Consider the following 18,992-nt stretch of genomic DNA (forward strand, 5'->3'; position numbering starts at 1 on the left):
GCAACTTGGCCTGGTAACACCACATGCTTTTCTTGAGATGAGTTAGATAAGTTTAATGCTAGACTGTGGAACATTCCAGGCAATACAATAACATCTCCATGATTAAAAGCAGGTGGTGTACCCTCAATCAGAAAAAAATACATAATGCACTTTTAATGAGAGGCTACTCCAGCAGATCGTAAACCACCTCTTTTCTACTATTTAACAGCAGAAAAGAATAACTTGTATTTTTGTTACAATATCTTTCATTGAGGCAAAACAAAAGAGGGATATTAAAATAACTTATTTTTGAGGGTACAAAGAGGTTTTTACAGCATTTTGCTTAGTAGTGTGCAAGAATTGTGCAAGAATGACTTCAGCATTTTGTACAAAGTGCATAATGCTAACACTAAAGAGACACAAAACTGCTTCCAATGGTGAGACAACCCAAGAACACGTACAGCAGGTTTTGGTAATAGAATAGGTGCCAAAAATGTGTTTTTTAGAATATGTTATTTTGTCATGAACTGATTGATCCTTTCCATGAATATGATCATGAGCAAATTAATAAAAGAAAGAAACAGATTTAGTACTGTGTGATCACAGTTGAAATGTATTTCCACAATTGCATATAAGTATATTTTTTAAACCTTTGATAGCGGGTTTTCGTAGACACAATGATTTATTTTGTGTTCTGCAGAAGCCCATAAATCAGAAGTGAAGCTAAAGACGTACGAGTGCGTGTCAGGACGAAAGTGGAATTCAAACCAGAGGTCTGCCTTTTCTGTCCGACTGATATAGAAACATAACATGATCCAGCACTTAGGCAACAGGCCTCTTAACATACACATTTCTTCAGAGTAGCTCTAAATTGTCTGGAGGTAGCATGGACAGTAACTTAAATGTCACTGGGAAATAAGTTGAAATATCAGTATTAAACTACAAAGAATCCAAGTTTTAAATGAAGTGTATTTACTACTCTAAATTCAGAATAAAGGTGAAGATAACTATGTGTCATTACAGCATTGGTTATAGGGATGAAACAAACTAATACCAAGTGCCAGTACTCATTAATGTGCTCCCAATACCAAGAACTGATACCGCTATAAGCGCACAGCAGCATCTCGATGCTCAGTCTCAGTGCCCCTCAGCTGAGCTGTGCACAGAGAGCAGAGTGACCCTTGGTGACCATAAAGAAGTTCTGCACATTCAGCTCAACTTTAATCATATATGACTGGTCCATGAACTAGGGAAATATGTAGGACTCTCAAAGGTTTTTATAATTCAAAAAGGATATCGGTGCAGTGTTTGTGTTTACATAGTAGCAGGCTAATGTGGCCAAGTGGTGCTGGTGACTCTTTACTTGTGCATGCACTGGGACTTGTAATTGTAATTGACAAATTTACAGACTCAAGAGAGTGGTTTCAGTGCTTTTAAAAAAGGTATAGCATGTCCATATTGGCCAAAGTGTGGCCCTGGCAAAGGAACGAGAACATACATTGTTATGCTAAAGTGGCTCCTTAGCAGTTAGTGCGCAGTTAGCAAAGAAGATCACATAAATATTAAAGGTACTTATCTAAATTATATTGGAATTACACATAACTGCTGTTATTTTAGTAGAAATTTAAATCAGCCCCGCAAATAAGTATTCATGTGAAAGGGTAATAATGATACTGGAAAATAAATAATAAAATAATGAATTACATTTACCATTGTAATAGAACCCATGGAAAAATAATGCCTGTTATTGGTATCAGTACTCGGTATTGGCAAGTACTTAAAATGAAGTACTCATAAAAAAGTATCAGTGCATCTCTAAAATGTGGTTGTATCTAAATTATTGTGATTTTGTTAATATCACAGGACTTGGAGCTTTAGGAAACAGAATTCACACTGACATTGATGACATAGCTGAGCCGCATAGCACAGATAGCACTGACACTTGATCAGACGAGACTCGAGTCCAGCCAACAGACCAGATCCAGCAACAAGAAATATACTATGTTGTTATAAATTTCTCCTCTGTCAGCTTAACAGGTTTTGGGAAGAGCCATAGACGTGTAAGTGTCCTCCTCAGTATTCAGGTGCATGTCCAAGTCACTTTTTAAAAAGTTACAAAACAAAAAACACCAAAAAAATGTGAGAGTGGATTTTTTGTTGTTGTTGTTGTTGTTTCAGGCAAGACATCATTAACATGTGGAATAAATGAAAACTTGATTCTAATCTATTCTAAACAGTTTTTAAGATTCTACTACAAATCGACCTTCTAACTACACTACTATATACAAAACAAATCAATATCAACTACATGCGAACTTAACCTTTAGAATCCAAAAACATGACCTGAATTTAAAACTCAGTCAATATAAGTGGCCCCAAATCCATGTAAATAAACTGTGCAAAATTTCAATCTAATATTATTTTCACATTTCATTTCAAAGCTGAATCTCTTCTGTATAAGAAAGATACCACACACATCAGAGACTCTACCATACTGATCATAGGCCCCATAGCTGAAGAGTCGGCTGGATGACAAGAAAGACGCTGTCCCACTTCAGTTCCCTGCCAACATTCACACAGCCACAAGAAGAGTGACGGGTCTAATACTACATAGTTAGTTAGTGTTAAGTGCGGATTTACCTTTGCAGACAGATGAATGATAGGTGCCCTGCAATTCTTTGAGAGTCCCATTCCAGGTAAAATTACTCCGGCCATAACCAAACATTTTATCTTCCTACTTAATTCAAACCCGATTATAATCTATAGGAGTCTGTCTGTTAGCCTTTCTGCTACTGTTATCCCTGTCAAGCTTATGCTATGTGTTGTGAGAGCTTGTGGAGCATGGGCCGGCAGCACTTTTAAGCACCTGGCTCAGTTTTAAAAAGGCTCCTGTGCCATTTGCTGGAGGCCTGGGTTTGAAGTCCAAATGTCACCATGAGTGTGGCGGTGGCAAATGAGGTTGGGGTGTAGATGGGGTGAGTCTGTGCTGCGTATGCGTGTCTCACTGAACAGAGAGGAGAGAACGTGTAAATCAAACCCTGTCAACAAAGGCAGCCAGAAGGTCCACTGTTTCCTACTGACAACCTGCTGTGGAAGATGTCAAGAGGGGTGAGAGAGAGGGGGTGTGAGTGAGAGGTGGAGAGAAGAGGGGAGTGATGGGGAGGGAGTGGGGGAGAGAAAAAGGGAGAGAGAACATTGGTGAGGATGAGAGAAGGGAAGAGAGGGTGGGTTGGAGAAAGAAAAGTGGGGTTAGAAAGAATGAGAAAAAGAGTGAGGAAGGTTGTGAGAGGGGGTGAGAAATAGGGGTATAAAAAACCGTGACGGTGAAAGAAGCAGCTGAGAGGGTGAGAGAAAAGGGAGCAAAAGAGAGAGACACTGGGGGAGGGAGAGACAGCGGGAGAGAGAGGAAAGGGGGGTTGGTGTGGGGGTGAGAGAGGGATGGAGAGTTGAGAGAGGGGGAGAGAAAGAGGAAAAAAAGGGGGGGGGGACAGAGACACAGATAGGGTCAGTGGGAGAGAGGGGGGTGAGAGTGGGAGACAGGGATGGGAGAGAGAGGGGGAGAGACTGGTGGAGGGAATGCGCATGTGGTGTTCATTTGTCTTTGATGGGATTCCAGGGGTTTACTGTTGCAGCCCAAACTCTAAGTGGTGTTACAAAAATAGTCAGCCATTTTTAATTTGTGCAAATGGACCCCATACTGCTTTGCTTATTTAAATAATGTGTGTTATCATCTTGTTATTATTAACAGTTATTACTTAGTGACTAAGTGGCCAAGATTGTACTTTGACAAGGGCCCAGTTTTAAGCAGTAGTACCCAATAACAGTAAACAAAATAACCTGAAAAAAAACAAAAACAAATACTACATTACTTGTCTAGTCAGTTCCATACATTTTTGACATATTTATAAACTGGACTAAATATCTGGATTTGAATTGCTCTACTATAATATAGTCTGATATGATTTTTTTCACATTAGAGCAAAGCATATGTCTGAGCAAAGCCTGTCTTTCCCTAGAGCAGATGTATAAGCAGCTATGGACGCCAAAATATGTTTGCTGCATGCTGTCTGCATCTGATTATTAAGCATTTTCTTGTCAGATAATCAGGAAGTGCACATTAGCATGCTAGCTGTTGATAGCTTTACCGATGGCAAAACTCTGAGTCTCTGAGAGTTGTGAAAAACACTTATAAACGCATTGAAGTCAATAATAGGATGCTCTGAATAGGGTAAATGGGGAATAACTTTGCACAGCAACCCATTTAAAATGTTTTTCAAGTTTTTGCATTTTTACAATCACTTACAGTGGCTTTAATATTGCTGTGGCAATAAAACTGTCAAGCAATGTTTCTACGGTGAATTCACACACCGCTTCTCCTTAAGGCTGTACTTGTCCTGATCTGACTTCTTCAACTGCCCCTTTATTTTATGGTCTTGCCTTGGACTCCATATTCTATTTCGTCAAAGTCATGACTTGGCTTGGGTCATGTTGATCTGTGTGGACACTGGAACTTTTATATAAAGATCTATTACAAATAAACCCATATGATGCATTTCACTAAACCAAAAATAAACTTACACATTTGATTGGTATATCAAATAGCGATCCAATAAACAGAAAAAAAACATATTATAGCTGGAAGCTTCAAATGTGTTTTAAGTTGATCGCTGGGTCTATTATTTAATTTTTTTTTTAAACCTCATGTTGTTTTCATTCACAAGGATATGGATGCTGTTCCAGCAGCACACCCTGGACACTTGCCAGTTCCTCCTGTTTGTTGTTGCAGTTGTTGTTAGTTTGTGTTAGTGCTCAGAGCTCAGAAGAAGACACTGAATAAAAACAATTCTCAATTACTAAGATCTCCATGTGTTTACATTTGGACTGAACAAAAAAGGGTAAAGTGCTGGTCAGTTACACCTCTTGTGTAGTAGCTGTATTTCCAAAAGAATATATCGGATATGATAATTCATAACTAAATTATCTTGTGTCTATGCTCATCATGTAGAAATTGTGTCTTGGCCTCCCCAATCCTGCATCTCTAAATGAATTAAAACAAACAATAAAATTATGGTTGCTTCTTTATCTTATATTGTGTCTGAAATGTTCATCTTTCATCTTAGGAAGTAGTGTAAAGAATTCTTCAGAAAGTTACATCCTGATGGTCTTCAGGACCACTATCTGAAATATAAAGTTCAGTGTTGAGTAAACTTAAAAGTTTTGTTTCCCTCATTATTCTTCCCTGGTCCTTAGTGAAGACTATGAATCAACATTCATGTTATTCTTTATAAACTTGTTTAGAATCAGAATATGTTTTATTACCATTGTTGTGAACAAAATTCACAAAATATAGGAACTTGCTTCAACAGTTATAATAGTGTTAAAATAGATAAGAGGACGAATACTTGTCCAAGCGTATGGACCAGAAAACTGAGTTGTTTCCTTCATTTCAGCGAAAATAATACATCAACCACTATAATATTTATTCATAGGGAACAACAATTGTTTATAATGCAAATCAGCCAGTGGCCGATAAGCTAGGCCAGCATTTTGGGGCTGATGTATAGTAGCAATTTTGTGGCAAAAGGGGCAGGGGCAAAAAATATATATATATATATATATATTGTGAAACTATTATAACACTAGTTACTGTCAACACAGTTGACTGCTCTGCAGGTAGTCGGCCTAAACAAACATTGTCTTCTGCTGCAACTTTAAAGCTGATATATTGGCTAACTGATCTCTATCTCTACTGAATACAACCTTCCTGGTGAAGCATAGTCTACATTATGATCATGACACACTCAGCAATAGCACAGTCATAGAATACTCTCATAGTGCCTCCACCTCTCACTCTGTTTCTCAGTCAAAGCCCAGTGGAGGGACAAAGATATCTTGAACGAGCTTCTCTGATCTATGTGTCTGGCAATAGAAAAAAAGCCTGCTGAGTCGGACTGTGCAAAAGGAAATAGCATTTGTAAACAGTGTAGAAGCAGCTGTTACTGCATAGCAACATGTTCAGGAGACACCAGGGCTTCAAGCTTGAACTTTAGAACGACAACAACTTCCTGTCCCAGCAACAAGCATCAATGAAACAGACATGAGAATGATGTCTAGTGGTTTGTCAGTCTCATCTTTGAAATTGACAATGTGTCCTTAGGCAAAACACATCAAATCACAGGCATGAAATGGTTGTGGTTGATTGACTGTTGGAACAGAATGGCAGTCACATCTTCACCACTCTGCGCCAGGGCAGCTGGGGAATAAGGAGTTGCCCAACACCAAGTGGAAGTGAAAAGTGAATGATTAATGTAATTAATACAGCAATTTGAGAAGGTTGGGAAGTATGACTTCCGATATAAATCTGAGTTATGACTTATGTGTACATTTGGAAACTCATCTGGATGGCTATAAGTCTATTCATATTTCTTTTACTGTATGCACTAAATAGCTGTGGAGTATAATTTATCAGTGTTATATTATTAATGTTTGAAAGTGACTTTGCATGGCTGCCATGCAAATCCAACTACTATTTCATTGTTTCTGGCGTTTATATTGATTATGATAATCAGATCAGACTGCAGAATTTTTTGTTATTTTATTTAAGAAAAGGCTATATTTGATGAACCAAAGAGGGTCCTACTGAGACATACTTGTCATCTCAATGGCTTAACAGAACATCATCTTGACATGCCAACCATGCACTGCCGCTGGCTCCAGTTTCCTGCAGCTCACAGCTTGACTAAACAGGTAGAGGTTGGTGTTACATGGACTATGATTAATGACTGTCTAATGAGAATATATCTCGGAATCACTCAAGAAGACATTAACAGCTAAGTGTGGTAGCTGTTAATTAGATGTCAAGCAAATAAGTTAAGTTTAGGTAGAAAAAATATAGTTTATTCCACCCATTGGTAGTAAATCTTACTCTGAGAAATGGGAAATCAATGGGTTTGTATTAAATGCTTTCAAATGTCATTAACTGCAGTTCATATCTAACAGGTGACCTTTGAATAACTTTGTTGTTATATGCCACTCATCAGTCGCGCAGTAATCCTCTTCAGTCCGTAAAGGTAAACCCTAAAACATCTGTCAGATCTATTTTGCTCACAGCTCTCATTTGTTAGAGGTGCCATGCCAGGGGAAAACAGTTGATACAGCTTTAAATAGCCTTTGGTGTAACATAGTCTTGAGTGAAAATGCTCTGGCTTCATCACTTGAATTGGATTTGGCTCTATTTCAAGTGGATCAGATAAAATAGTGTCTGTGCAAATAGGTGGATGCTATGTGGGTATGGACATGGATCCTGCTGAGATATGTCCACTGTCAGGGACTCCCCGTTAGCAGTATGGAGCTTTGATTTTACTTTAATCAGTTACACAGCTAGTTAGAATATTATATTTTTTAATACTGCCATTGCCTTACACAACTAAGATGCTAAAAGGTTAAAGGTGCACTATGTAACTTTCTGGTGGACTGCCCCTCACCTGCTTGTCTCCACGTTATTACTTTGACTGGAATGTTCTGCAGAAAACCATTAAACTTCTATTTTACATTCAACTGCAGTGTTTCTATTGCTCAGAAAAAAATTTCTCCTCTCCACATATCTGACTTGTAACTCGGACTGATGGCATCGCTTACTTGATCCATGGACAAGCAAGTTTAATGTCATACTGTGGACCATTCTAGGCAAAGCAATGATATCTCCACGTAGACAAGCAGGTAGCAAACCCTTGGCCAGAAAGTTAAAATAATACAAACTGAACAAAGGGAGGGATATATTTTCAAGAGCATTACACTGCTGTCTCAACAAACAAGCAATCATTTGTAATAAAATTGTTTAAAAAAGGTATTGTAACTGACAATCGTGTACCTGTTTGACAGAATATTGAAGTAAAAAAATAAACTGTACAGTAAATTGTAATATAATGTAAAATATATTCTCAGTATATCAGTATATTATTGCTTGACTTTTCTGGTGAAAGCGAATCCTAGGCCTCCCTGCCTCTTCTGACGTGAGCAGCTATCTATCAACGCTGAAGGTGTAACATGAGTTTGCATTGATAGTCTGAACACTTGTCATGCCACCCTGAAACTCCAGCCGTTCTCAGGCACACTGCCCATTTCCAGGACAGACACACAAGAGACCAAGCCAAGAGAGGTGACCCATGTCTACAGCCACTGCAAATGAAACAACAAGACAAAGCATCGTACTTTTGAACAATTGCTTTAATCTGATGAGTGCAGGTTAGTTAGGATTGTTAAGATTCTGCAAATTAAAAGGAAAAATAATAAATCAAGACCTAGATTCAGTCATCTCTAATGGTCAATGATATGCTTGGGTCTTTTAAATGGACTGGTCTATAGCCAGTCCTTTATCTGTAAAAGCATGTAGTTTGGTGCAGAATTCATAATTTGGAGGAATAAATTTTATGACTGTTTTGTGTTAAATGGCAATTAAAGCTGTATATCATTTATAGTTAAAAAACTAATACTGAAAGCCATTTTTATTTTGTTTTTAAGACAGAATAAAATAAAATCAAATCGAAAATTGAGATCAGTCAGTACAAAGAAACAAATTTGTTTTATTTCTTTTATTGTCATATCGCCTTGCCCTAGTGGTTTCTGTTGTAATGCTGCAACATCTAGATTGGATCAAAATTTATTTTCTGCAAATGAAAAGTCTGTATACAGTCTATGGGTCTAATCCAGTTGCTCTCGAACTTGTTATGTCAAGTACCTCCTAGAAACATATTTGGTCTGTCGGGTACCACCTGTTCTACACCAGGACTTAAAGAGGACTATACAATTTCTATGAAGTTTCTAAACAAGGATTAACCTGAAGAAGCTCAGAATGTGAATAAAAATTACACTAGACCTGCAGATGGCGCACTATAACCAATAAAAATGAATAATATTATAATATTGTTAATAATATTGTTATAATGTCGGCATTTGATTATACAGTTTACTTCTCCTTCTGTCTGATATTTGTTCTGTGTGTATCCGATTTTTAAAATAAATTTACATGAATGAAAGTAACAGTAACATTAAAGCCGCAAGCGGCATCGAACGGCCCTCGCGGGCCGTGCTTCGCACTCGGCCGACCCGGCACTCCCTGTGGGTGGCGCTGACGCGCCACTTGCCTCTGTTTTATTGCGGCTTTGGACTCCGTTTGGCACCAAACAAGTGAAAAGACATCGGAAGTGCTGATGCACAAAATGGCAAAATTTGGCTTTTTCCAGGCATCGCCATGGCAACACCGTACAAAATACAAACTTGGCCCCTTGGACTTTTGTGACGGGGACAACCTGAAGAATCACTGTGCCAAATTTTATGTTCGTCATTGACGGTAATAAGTCGTTATAAGACTTTGAAATGTACGAAAATTTGGAAATTTCCCCTTAGGATAACATGGGCGCTTTCGCGCATCGCCATGGCAACCCAGTGAAAAATATGACATGGGTCTCATTGACTTTTTTGATCAGGATGACATGAAGAGTCATGGTGCCAAATTTCACATTATTCCATGAAACTAATATTTTTCCCATGAATGGGAAAAATTGGGAGGTTTCCCATTAGGATAACATTGGCAGTTTGGCGCATCGCCATGGCAACACAGTGCAAAAGACGACATAGGTCTGTTTGACTTTATTGATTGGGATGACCCAATGGAATTTTGTGTCAAATTTGGTAACATTTGGGAAAACTAAATTTTCGGCCTTCCATACAAATTTATTAGATGTTCTGTAGGGGGCGCTATTGCGCCGATTTAGTTTCTATCATAATGAGTAGCTTTAGACCCGAACGTTTTACAACTGATTCAAATTTGAGCCAAATCGGACTTTGCTTGCGCAAACGGGAGCAAATTTAGAAGTTTGAAAATTGCAAAAATTCCGATGGAATTTTGCGGCTTCGCCGCACGGAAACCGTGATAGGCATCATCATGAATTGGATAACTTTTGATGCCCCACTTGTCTAGATGATGTACAGTGAATTTCAGCCCTATAGGTGAAGCGCCTTCAGAGGAGTTGACGAAAATGCGAGGTCAGCGAAAACGCTGACTCGGCATTTTGGAATTTTCAATCCAAGATGGCCGACTTCCTGTGTGTCAGAGGGCGTGGCCATAATAATCTTTTTTGTTTGGCATCACTTGAAGAATGCATGTACCGAATTTGGTGGCTGTATGAAAAAGTTGACGTCGACGTCTCCCATTGACGTCAAAAATTTGACTTTTGCAGGGGGCGCTGTCGCGCCATCTTTTTATGTCCAATGATGCACCACATAAAAAAATAAATTTTTCGCCAGACCTGAATTATGGGCAAAATTTGGTGAGTTTTTGAATATGTTCAGGGGGTCAAATTCCTGCTCAAAAAGCAGAAGAAGAAGAAATAAAAAAAATAATAATAAAAAAAATAATAATATTTTTAGCAAAAACAATATATCCGATAACATTAGAAACACATATTATACGTTTTTTGAAAGCTCTCGACCTTTCCCACGTCACCGTGGGGTCAATGGCGAATGACGAGCGCTAACGCGCTCGTCATTCGCCATGACGTCGGGCTCCGCCATTGACCTCCCATTGACTTCCATTCATTTTAGCAGTTATAAGTATGGCCCATGCCTGCGGCATGGGGGCTTGGATAGGGCTCGATGCCAGGAGTGTGTTTGGGGACATTAGCGCTTCGCGCTGCGTCAGCGTCAACATTGAGTCAATGGGCTTCGCCCATTGACTCAATGTTGACGCTGACATGCTAGCAAGAACAAATATGCATGTCCCATGCCTACGGCATGGGTTGCTAGGACACAGGAGTCCGTGCAAGGTCGCGGTGCTGCCACGAAGTTGCGCGCTTCGCGCGCAACTTCGTGAAGACAGTTTGCAACGATGAGTGCTTCGCACTCATCGTTGCGGAAGCAATAGGCCCTACGCCCTGTAGGGGCTCGGGCCTAATGAAAGTAACAGTAAGAAACTGAGTACAAATTCAAATAAAAATTCAATCTACAACATGTACTCACCATGATTTATTTGAAGACATTCATCTTTCTGGGCATGTCTTCTTGATCTGGAGGTCAAAAATATTTTTAGAAGAAACACACATTCCAGATTAAATGTATATATTCAGATGTACACTTTAGTATCTCATATTAATTATTGTTAATGAACAGTCGGGGTCAACTCTTTCTCTGAAGGTGGATGCTGTAAAAATAGACTGAGGTCTAGAGTGTCAACCACAGGATTAAGAAACTGATTCATGGTAAAAGTCCCTGGGTTGAAAGTCTCTGGGGTTAAGAAAGGCACGGTAACTTTAGTTAGACAAGAGTTGCATGTGTGGTAAACGTGCATGTTTAAAATAGGCTCCATAATCTTTCCTATAATCCACAGAGCCTAGCTCTAGTTCCAAAATAGTCAGTGTATCCATTATCAGTTTAATGAGTCCCCAAGATAAATTACACTTTACCTCATCTAATATTTATCTCTGTTGCTAATGTATCTGTCAAGAATACAGGCTTATTCTGACATGCTGTTATGACTACTTACTGTTCCGTGTATTTTAGATATATGGGTTATACAATGAAAAGAATAAATGCTTAACATCCAAGTACTGCCTGGATGTAAAGCAAATCCCAAACAAAAATAGCCTACCAAACGCGCATTTTTACTCACCTTCAGGAGGTTGGGGGATGCTTTCCGCAGCGGTAGGGGGCGCTAGCGGTAGAGTGTCGCCACCGCACGATAGAAGAAGTGACGTATGAAGTTTGAAATTTCACCGGGAACATTTGAGCACATTTTAACATCTTAGAGGAGGAAAAAACGGAGTATTTATGTAAGTACAACATCACGCAAAGGATTTATACATATTTTGACAGTGTAGCATATTTGGCTGTTACTAGAGTCAGCACAAAGCACTCATAATCAGACTGCGTATACTCATAATATTGTGCTTGTCTAAAGTCTTGATCTAAACTCATGTGTTACAGGAACATGGCTGAACTAGAGGACTTCTCCAAACGTATTCAGGAAAGGCTGGCATCAGTTCAACGAATGCTGGATCTGTCGATTATAGGTAGACTTATTACTATGTATTTAGTGCAACAATAACAATGTGCACACAAGACCACTAACTATACATAGTGGCTGTGTAATCAAACTAGTCCGTGATGATTTGTATTCACGGTATAACTACGTTGCCATGTATGGATTTAAACAATTTATTTTTTTTCTTACAGACTTGCCTCAGAATAAGATGAAAAAACTTGGTCAAGTGCTGTTTGCTATTGAAGGGATTTTGGAGGAGTCTGAAAAGTATGTTAGTCGTCAAAAAGACCAACTTCAGCATCTGAAAGTATGTCACGTACATAATACATATTTTTTTTGTGAAGTATTGTCGTTTCACAGTACACCTTTTAACCATGTCCTGGAGCATTAACATTTGGGATATGTCTAAAATATGGATGAAAAACTCAATAATCTCATAAATTTCTGAACATGTTTGAAGGGGTCTAAACTGAACAGGACAAAAACCAAGTATACATCAGAACTAAACCGGCTATCAGGTGCTCTGGTTTATAAATTACACCCAATTAAAAAAAACAAAAAAACAACACTGGCCGGCCACAGTACTAAAACATGTTTCTTTTGAAAGGTACATTCTCCTTATATGAGAGATGTTTGTGTTTTCATCATTTTGTAGTTGGAAATTTGTTTGTTTTTCAGACACTTGAGCAGTCATCACAAAAATATTTGGAGGACCTCCGGCACCTTCAAGACAACATCCCCGAACATTTGCCAAAGAAAAAGAACCAAGTAAAGTGAGTAACAAACCAATAATTCTGAAGCTGTTAATTATAATTTTTCTAAGCTAAGTATTATTTTAGCATTTGCATAGTTGCAGATAATTTTCATTTACCTTTGTAAATTAAGTGAGCCAGTAAAGGTCCAGACAAACACGGAAGATAACCAGTCACGGCAACCTGAGAAGGTCAAAAAGGTTTGCAAGGGGTACATAAAAGAAATGGAGATCATCACCATTCCTGAGTATGAGAGCATTCCTCAGTAAGTAGTGTATCAAGTTGTGTCTAAGACTATTTTTGCACAAAGTGTAACCTCTGGGGATTTTTTTTATTTAATAGAGCTTGCTTGCACTAATAATACATAATAATATATTTTTGTTCCTGAAGGTATATGAAGGGGAGAGTGACATATGATCAACTTAATGCTGCTGTGCTTTGCATCAATGCATCTGTGTCATCGAAGTACAAGATACTGCATCAGCCCACAAAAACACTCAACAACCATTCACGCAAGTTACATCAAAGGTTTAAGGAGCAAGAGACCAAAGACACCAAAGGTTCAGTGAACCAACAAAATAGTTGCAGCTCTTGTTTGAATCGATCTCAATCTATTTTTAATATTTTTAGGTCAATTCTTCATTGTTGAAGCTGACATACGTGAATTTTCTGAGACGAAGGTTGACAAAAAGTTTCAAGGGATTTTGAACATGCTACGGCACTGCCAACGCCTTAAGGAGCTACGCGGTGGTGGTATTACTCGCTATGTTCTGTTATAAAATGTTTTTGTGTAATTATGTAAATGTTGTCATCAGAGTTTCATACATTTTATACCTCTCAGATTATGAAATATATATTTTAAAAGGTAAAGTTGAATGAGAATAAAAGTCTGGTTCACCAGTGCAGTTTTCACTAGTAATAATAATACTAATACATTTTCTAACAACACTTTCACTATTAGAGTGTAGAAATGAAAGCAGAAATATTTTGTATTTTTTATTTGTCTTTGTTGTTTCACCAAAAAGTTTGCTGCATAACTACATCCAAAAGCATTCATTATTGTCGTCACTGTGCTCTATCATTGCTCAAGTGACGATAGTGTGACATCATCAGTGCCGCCATGACATCACAGCGTCACGGCATGGCTCAAACAGCAGGGACAACAACATCTGACAGTGTATCCCATCAGCTGTCATTGCCCATAAAAGCAATTGTCCATTGCCCCTGGAAAAGCAAAACATTGCACATCAATTTAAATAGCATAGCATCCAATATCTTTCTTCAAATACCTTCTGAGAAACCAAACCCACCCACTAGCCCTGTCTTGCAGTTTACAATGAAAATTATATTATTCATGGTTGTATGATTTCACAGAAAAAAACAAATTGTGAAGTATAAGTTTAAATTAAACCAACAAATAAGTGGGCAAAATGAATAGCTAAAACATTTTTTATGATGTTTGCAATCATGTAACTAAAGTGACGTACAGCTCTATCCAAAATTTAACATTGCTTTGTAATTGTGTGAATTCAGTGTTCCATCCAACAGCATCTATGGCACCATCTACAGGCTTATAAACATTACAGAACAAAATAATTTTTGGCTTCCAATTAACAAAATACTTTCAAATAAATGGTACAAAAATGATCAAATAACTCATATCTTTGCACTGCCCTCCTCAGATCATAAATAGCATTTTCTTTAAATACATCATATACTCTACACATTTCCTTCTACATAAAGTCATATACTCTCACCTGGCAGAATTTATGTTTTTATATGTTCAGTGTACTTGGATGTGAAATATCTAGAGCTATAATGAATTAATGTTTGCTGTGATCACTATATTATCACACAATTAGCTCTAGGTTCTATTGTTTCTCCTCAGAAAAATTGAGGGCAGTTGGGTTTGACATTCACTCATAAACTACTAAAATGGCATCTATTTATTTATCTGTCAGATTAGCCTTATGCGATTTAACCACTTCCTTGACTTTTTTTTTTGACTTGCTCTCTTCACAAGGCCTCTGTTAAAACACAGTTGTAACCTCAAATTGTAGGCCCCATGGTTTCTGTCTGTGCTCCAAAGTAATTGCCACTATTACCATTAATTCATCCACAATTCTGCTTATGAACAAGCTGATTTGGTTGGGACCTGAAAGGTATAAACCTAAAGTAATATAGATCAACCCTCTTCAAAGTGCAAACTTAAAGATAACAAACGAAGCGAGCACTTTATTATACACTACACTGATGCACCAAACTCATTCAGTACAATGTAACATTATGTAATAATATGACCACCCTAACCCTTACCTCCATGTAATTACATTGTTGCAGTCACATGTACTGCAAATTAAAGTGTGAACCAAATGTATTTTAATGAAACATGTCCTGCGTACCCTCCCACATAACTTGCATAAAACTCTTCATTAAATCCTCTGTTATGTACAGTAATACATTAAATTCTTACAGACTGTGGGGCCCAGTGAGCCCCAACATCCCAAAACTTTACCAAAATCTGGTGACTACTGCCCATCAGAGCTAAAACACAAAATCAAATACAGTAGATTACAGTAGACAAGTTCAAGTAAAATGTAGGAGAAACTAAAACAAATCGTCAGAATGCTAATGCCATCAGTGTGTTTTCTACAACTAAAAAGAGATGAGGCCAGGTTGTGATTTTGAAATTGAAATACAATGATTTGTTTTGTTTCTAGACTTGATACTAAAACTGGTCTAACACTAAAGTGGACATTAACATTCTTAAAGCCAGACAATGTTGAGCTTGTTTTTGGAGTCTGTTCAAAATCAGACAGCAAAAAGTAATCCAATGATTACACAGTGAGTTCATTGTATTTTGTTCAATTAAGGAAAATTAAAAATACTGAAAATATTTTAAGAAGTACAGAAATGCTATTGGAATCACAGACAACTATAAGCCATCGAGTTCTTTGCATTTTGCCTTAAAATATAGCAAGTGAAATAGAAACACTTCTAGGTCTTTTTACATAAATAAATTCATAATTATTAATGCGCAAAAGTAAAAGACAAAGTACACATATATCCCAAAAAATCAATTTGAGACGGTTCAAGACAAGATTTTTTGTCCTTTTGGGGATTTTTTTCATACACATATTAGTCAGCGCTAGATGGTCTACATAAGAAAAAGCACAGTTTGAAGTCCAGCATCCTGGCTGTGATGGACTTATGTGAGAAGTCCCAAATACAAATGGTCCGGTCCAGAGGAGAAGTGGACCACTGGCCAATGGCTGATTTATTCCGCCATGTGCTGGGCAGACAGCAGTTTGTGTTACGTTTTAGTCCGGCTGTGGCCGGGTCAGTCCAGCAGCACGAGGGGCCTGCCATTTGGTGCTTTGACAGCACAAGTCTCCACAGAGTTGGGATTCTCGGGCTCAGGAGCAGAGAAAATACAGGAGCAGTTGTTTTTGAAGTTTTGCATCACTAAGAGAAGCAGTCCATGGTGTAGGGGCAGTATGAAAAGCCAGATAGAAGAGCAGGAGGAGGACCTGAGCGGGAAACGAACGAGGGCAAGAATATGAACCAAGAAAAGATGGCTTCCATATGATTAACACCTGCAATAAAACAGACGTGCCGTGTTTTAATGGTAAATAAATAACAAAGTATTACTTCAAATCTAGAGGAGACAGCCTTTGCAGTAGCAGGCCCTGAAGTGGAACGCCCTTCCGTTACACATCAGAGCCGCTACTTCCCTGTAGAGTTTTAAATCGCTGCTGAAAGCACACTTTTTTTACACTGGCTTTAAATCAAGTTGATTTTCTATAGTTTTATCTGTGCTCTTAACCTTGTTTTATTGTGTTTATTGTTGTACTTGTGTTTTACTTATGATATTATATTTTTACCTCTATTGTTAAACACTTTGGAACAGTATTGTGTTTTTAAAAGTGCTATATGAACAAACCCTAACCTTGAAGTATGTTTTTTCCACTGCATCTTACAGCACTGTACTGCATTTAGGATTCACAATAAGTAAATAAACAGCACTGTGCGTATGGATTGTGTTGAAACAGTACTTACTAGAGTTGCTGCTTGCACTCAGTGTCAGGGCTGCGACACTTCAGCAAATGGTCTCCAGGTGTCGTGAGTTCTGCTGTAAATTATAAAAAGCACAAAACGTACAGTGAATACATGCAGATGTACATTAAACACTATTATATAGTATTATATATAATAGTCTTACAGGAGCATCGCTCCACTGACGGGGAAGGTCCTCTGGTTCAGGGGGGTAGGACATCCATGAGGGGCTACGGTATGATGATGGTGGGGACATGACAAAGTAGTCTAGGCATCCAGGCCGATTGGCTGATATAGCATACACTGCTGTGATTGGGTTTCCTGTCATTAACACAAATCAATGCATGGTTCAGGAAGCTACACAGAAATACACATCATATAAAAACAGCTTGTCCCTAGTGACTTACCTGTAGCTGTACCTGAGTATGTACTGATAGACTGATCAACAGTGACAGCAGGGAATGGGGTTCTGGACAATGGCAGGTAGGGGGCGCCATTGTGTTGTTGAGCCTGCAGCTCAGAGGCCTCAGTCACACGGGGCTTGAGGCTCATGTCAGGAGTGGAACTGCAAACACAGACAAGAGAACATCTACTTTATCAAACAGATACCCAAGGACCAGTGATTGTGAAATCCTAATTTACTGAAGTTTTGAACGTGTATCCATTAATAATAGTCAAATAGAGCCAAAGCCTTAGTGGAGGTCTTCAAGTTAATGAAGTTACTTGGAATTTCTCCATACAAAACATTTCAGTTCAAACCACAAAAGTGAATCATCACACTACAAATTAGCATGTTATTTGAGACAGGCATTTCTTCCTCCCTCCAATCTAATTATAGAGTTTTTCAACTACAAAATGTATTACACATTTTTCCCTTGAGGCTGAGCTATTGCTCAGTGAACTGACATATTTTAATTTTCACAGTGACATGAACATGAAAAGTCATCAGAATCATCATTGTTTTGATCCTCTGCGGCGCCCAAAGGCATACTGCATCGGTGACTTCACAGCACAGAGAAGGCGGATGGTGTCAGAGCCATCAGAGCGCAGGACCAAGATGCACTGCTCTCTCACTTTGCATACTAAAGAGGGAACAGCAGCTACAGAATGAGCTGACTGATACAATATGGCTGCTGCTTGTTTGAACACTGATGGTTTTACGGTTTTACTGTTATACTTAGTTGCTTTGCACTGTATTATCCTTGACGGTGTGATGCAATTCACTTTTATGTGAAGCACCTTGACCAGCTGAAGTTTGAAAAAAAAGTGCTATATAATTGACTTGAATTAGTTCTAACTAAAACTGTATTACTGTAATGCAATTCAATTATTAGAATTTTTACTTTAAAAGAAAACAAAAAAAACATGCTATGTAAGTAAACGTTGAATCAAAAAAAAATTAGGTGCTGCAGGTGAACTCAGGAGATTTCAGTGTTTTTCTTGAGCTTTTGACCACTTGATGGCGGTGCTGTCCTTTGCATGAGTTCAGCCTGTCTGCAGTGAAAAGTGCCCAGCAACCAAGCAACCCCGCTCTCATCCACAGCATCCAAATGAACGAACGGCTTAGTTAACATGATGCAGCCAAACACATGGGTGAGCGAGCAGGGACATTAATATTCTGAAACTCTGATTCCCCTCTCTGATCCACCCAACGCCACTTTCATCATTTATACATGAATATAGTACAGCAAATGAACTCTGCCTCTGATTGGCTGAGCAGCTTCACGGAGAGATTTTGGAGGCCTTGTGTTGGTATTTGTGAGATCTATTTTTTATGAGTCTCATCTTTTTACATAACATGCTGCTTCAGAGAGAAAGGACACAACAAGTAGCCTAAAGAGGTTCATAGTGTTTCTCTTCAGTATTAACCAAACGTTTACTGTTACACAAAGCAAAGCCAACATAGACTATTATAAAGTGTAATTAACCATGTAAAAATGTATCAAGTAGAGCAAGCCAAAAGGTCTTGAGAATGTTTCGTACCGTCGTGTTGAAGTCCCAGGTGGCGGTCTTGAAGGGACCAGGGGAGGAGGTGGAGATCCTATGCCCATATCAGGCAGCTGGGTGAACCGAAAACCCTGAGGAAAGTGATACAATAAACAGTCACTACTTGATAAATCAGGAATCACAGGCAACATGTCTTGAAATATTTAGATTTATAAAACAAC

At 38.4% G+C, this 18,992-nt stretch overlaps 3 protein-coding genes across 3 annotated transcripts in view; 1 reads left to right on the forward strand and 2 right to left on the reverse strand.

Moving 5' to 3' along the window:
• The window catches only part of LOC117371885 (cytosolic carboxypeptidase 4), a 32,390-nt gene extending 29,601 nt beyond the window's left edge, over window positions 1-2,789 (reverse strand). The window contains exon 1 of the mRNA XM_055222428.1: window positions 2,620-2,789. Within this exon, the coding sequence (XP_055078403.1) occupies window positions 2,620-2,704 (85 nt within the window). The 5' untranslated portion in view covers window positions 2,705-2,789. The remainder of the gene's footprint in view (window positions 1-2,619) is intronic.
• An 8,944-nt stretch (window positions 2,790-11,733) lies between these two features.
• On the forward strand, window positions 11,734-16,592 carry ska1 (spindle and kinetochore associated complex subunit 1). The gene is made up of 7 exons (XM_033968193.2): window positions 11,734-11,804; window positions 11,959-12,044; window positions 12,208-12,323; window positions 12,695-12,789; window positions 12,902-13,033; window positions 13,159-13,328; window positions 13,399-16,592. Coding segments are annotated over exons 1-7 (750 nt in total). The 5' UTR covers window positions 11,734-11,802; the 3' UTR covers window positions 13,548-16,592.
• Window positions 16,593-16,832: 240 nt separating this feature from the next.
• The window catches only part of LOC117371886 (UPF0606 protein KIAA1549L-like), a 74,838-nt gene continuing 72,678 nt past the window's right edge, over window positions 16,833-18,992 (reverse strand). Inside the window, exons 20-23 of the mRNA XM_033967561.2 lie at window positions 18,808-18,902; window positions 17,232-17,389; window positions 16,991-17,145; window positions 16,833-16,900 (exon numbers count right to left, since the gene is read on the reverse strand). Of these exons, the coding sequence (XP_033823452.2) occupies window positions 16,868-16,900; window positions 16,991-17,145; window positions 17,232-17,389; window positions 18,808-18,902 (441 nt within the window). The 3' untranslated portion in view covers window positions 16,833-16,867. The remainder of the gene's footprint in view (window positions 16,901-16,990; window positions 17,146-17,231; window positions 17,390-18,807; window positions 18,903-18,992) is intronic.

This window comes from Periophthalmus magnuspinnatus, chromosome 6, assembly GCF_009829125.3.
Source record: "Periophthalmus magnuspinnatus isolate fPerMag1 chromosome 6, fPerMag1.2.pri, whole genome shotgun sequence".
Lineage (NCBI taxonomy): Eukaryota > Metazoa > Chordata > Actinopteri > Gobiiformes > Gobiidae > Periophthalmus > Periophthalmus magnuspinnatus.

Excerpts from the sequence above, each read along its gene's own strand:
- ska1 (XM_033968193.2), top strand. Across the intron at positions 12,790-12,901 it reads AAGAAAAAGAACCAAGTAAA|TGAGCCAGTAAAGGTCCAGA; the intron begins GTGAGTAACAAA and ends TTGTAAATTAAG. Across the intron at positions 13,034-13,158 it reads GAGTATGAGAGCATTCCTCA|GTATATGAAGGGGAGAGTGA; the intron begins GTAAGTAGTGTA and ends TTGTTCCTGAAG.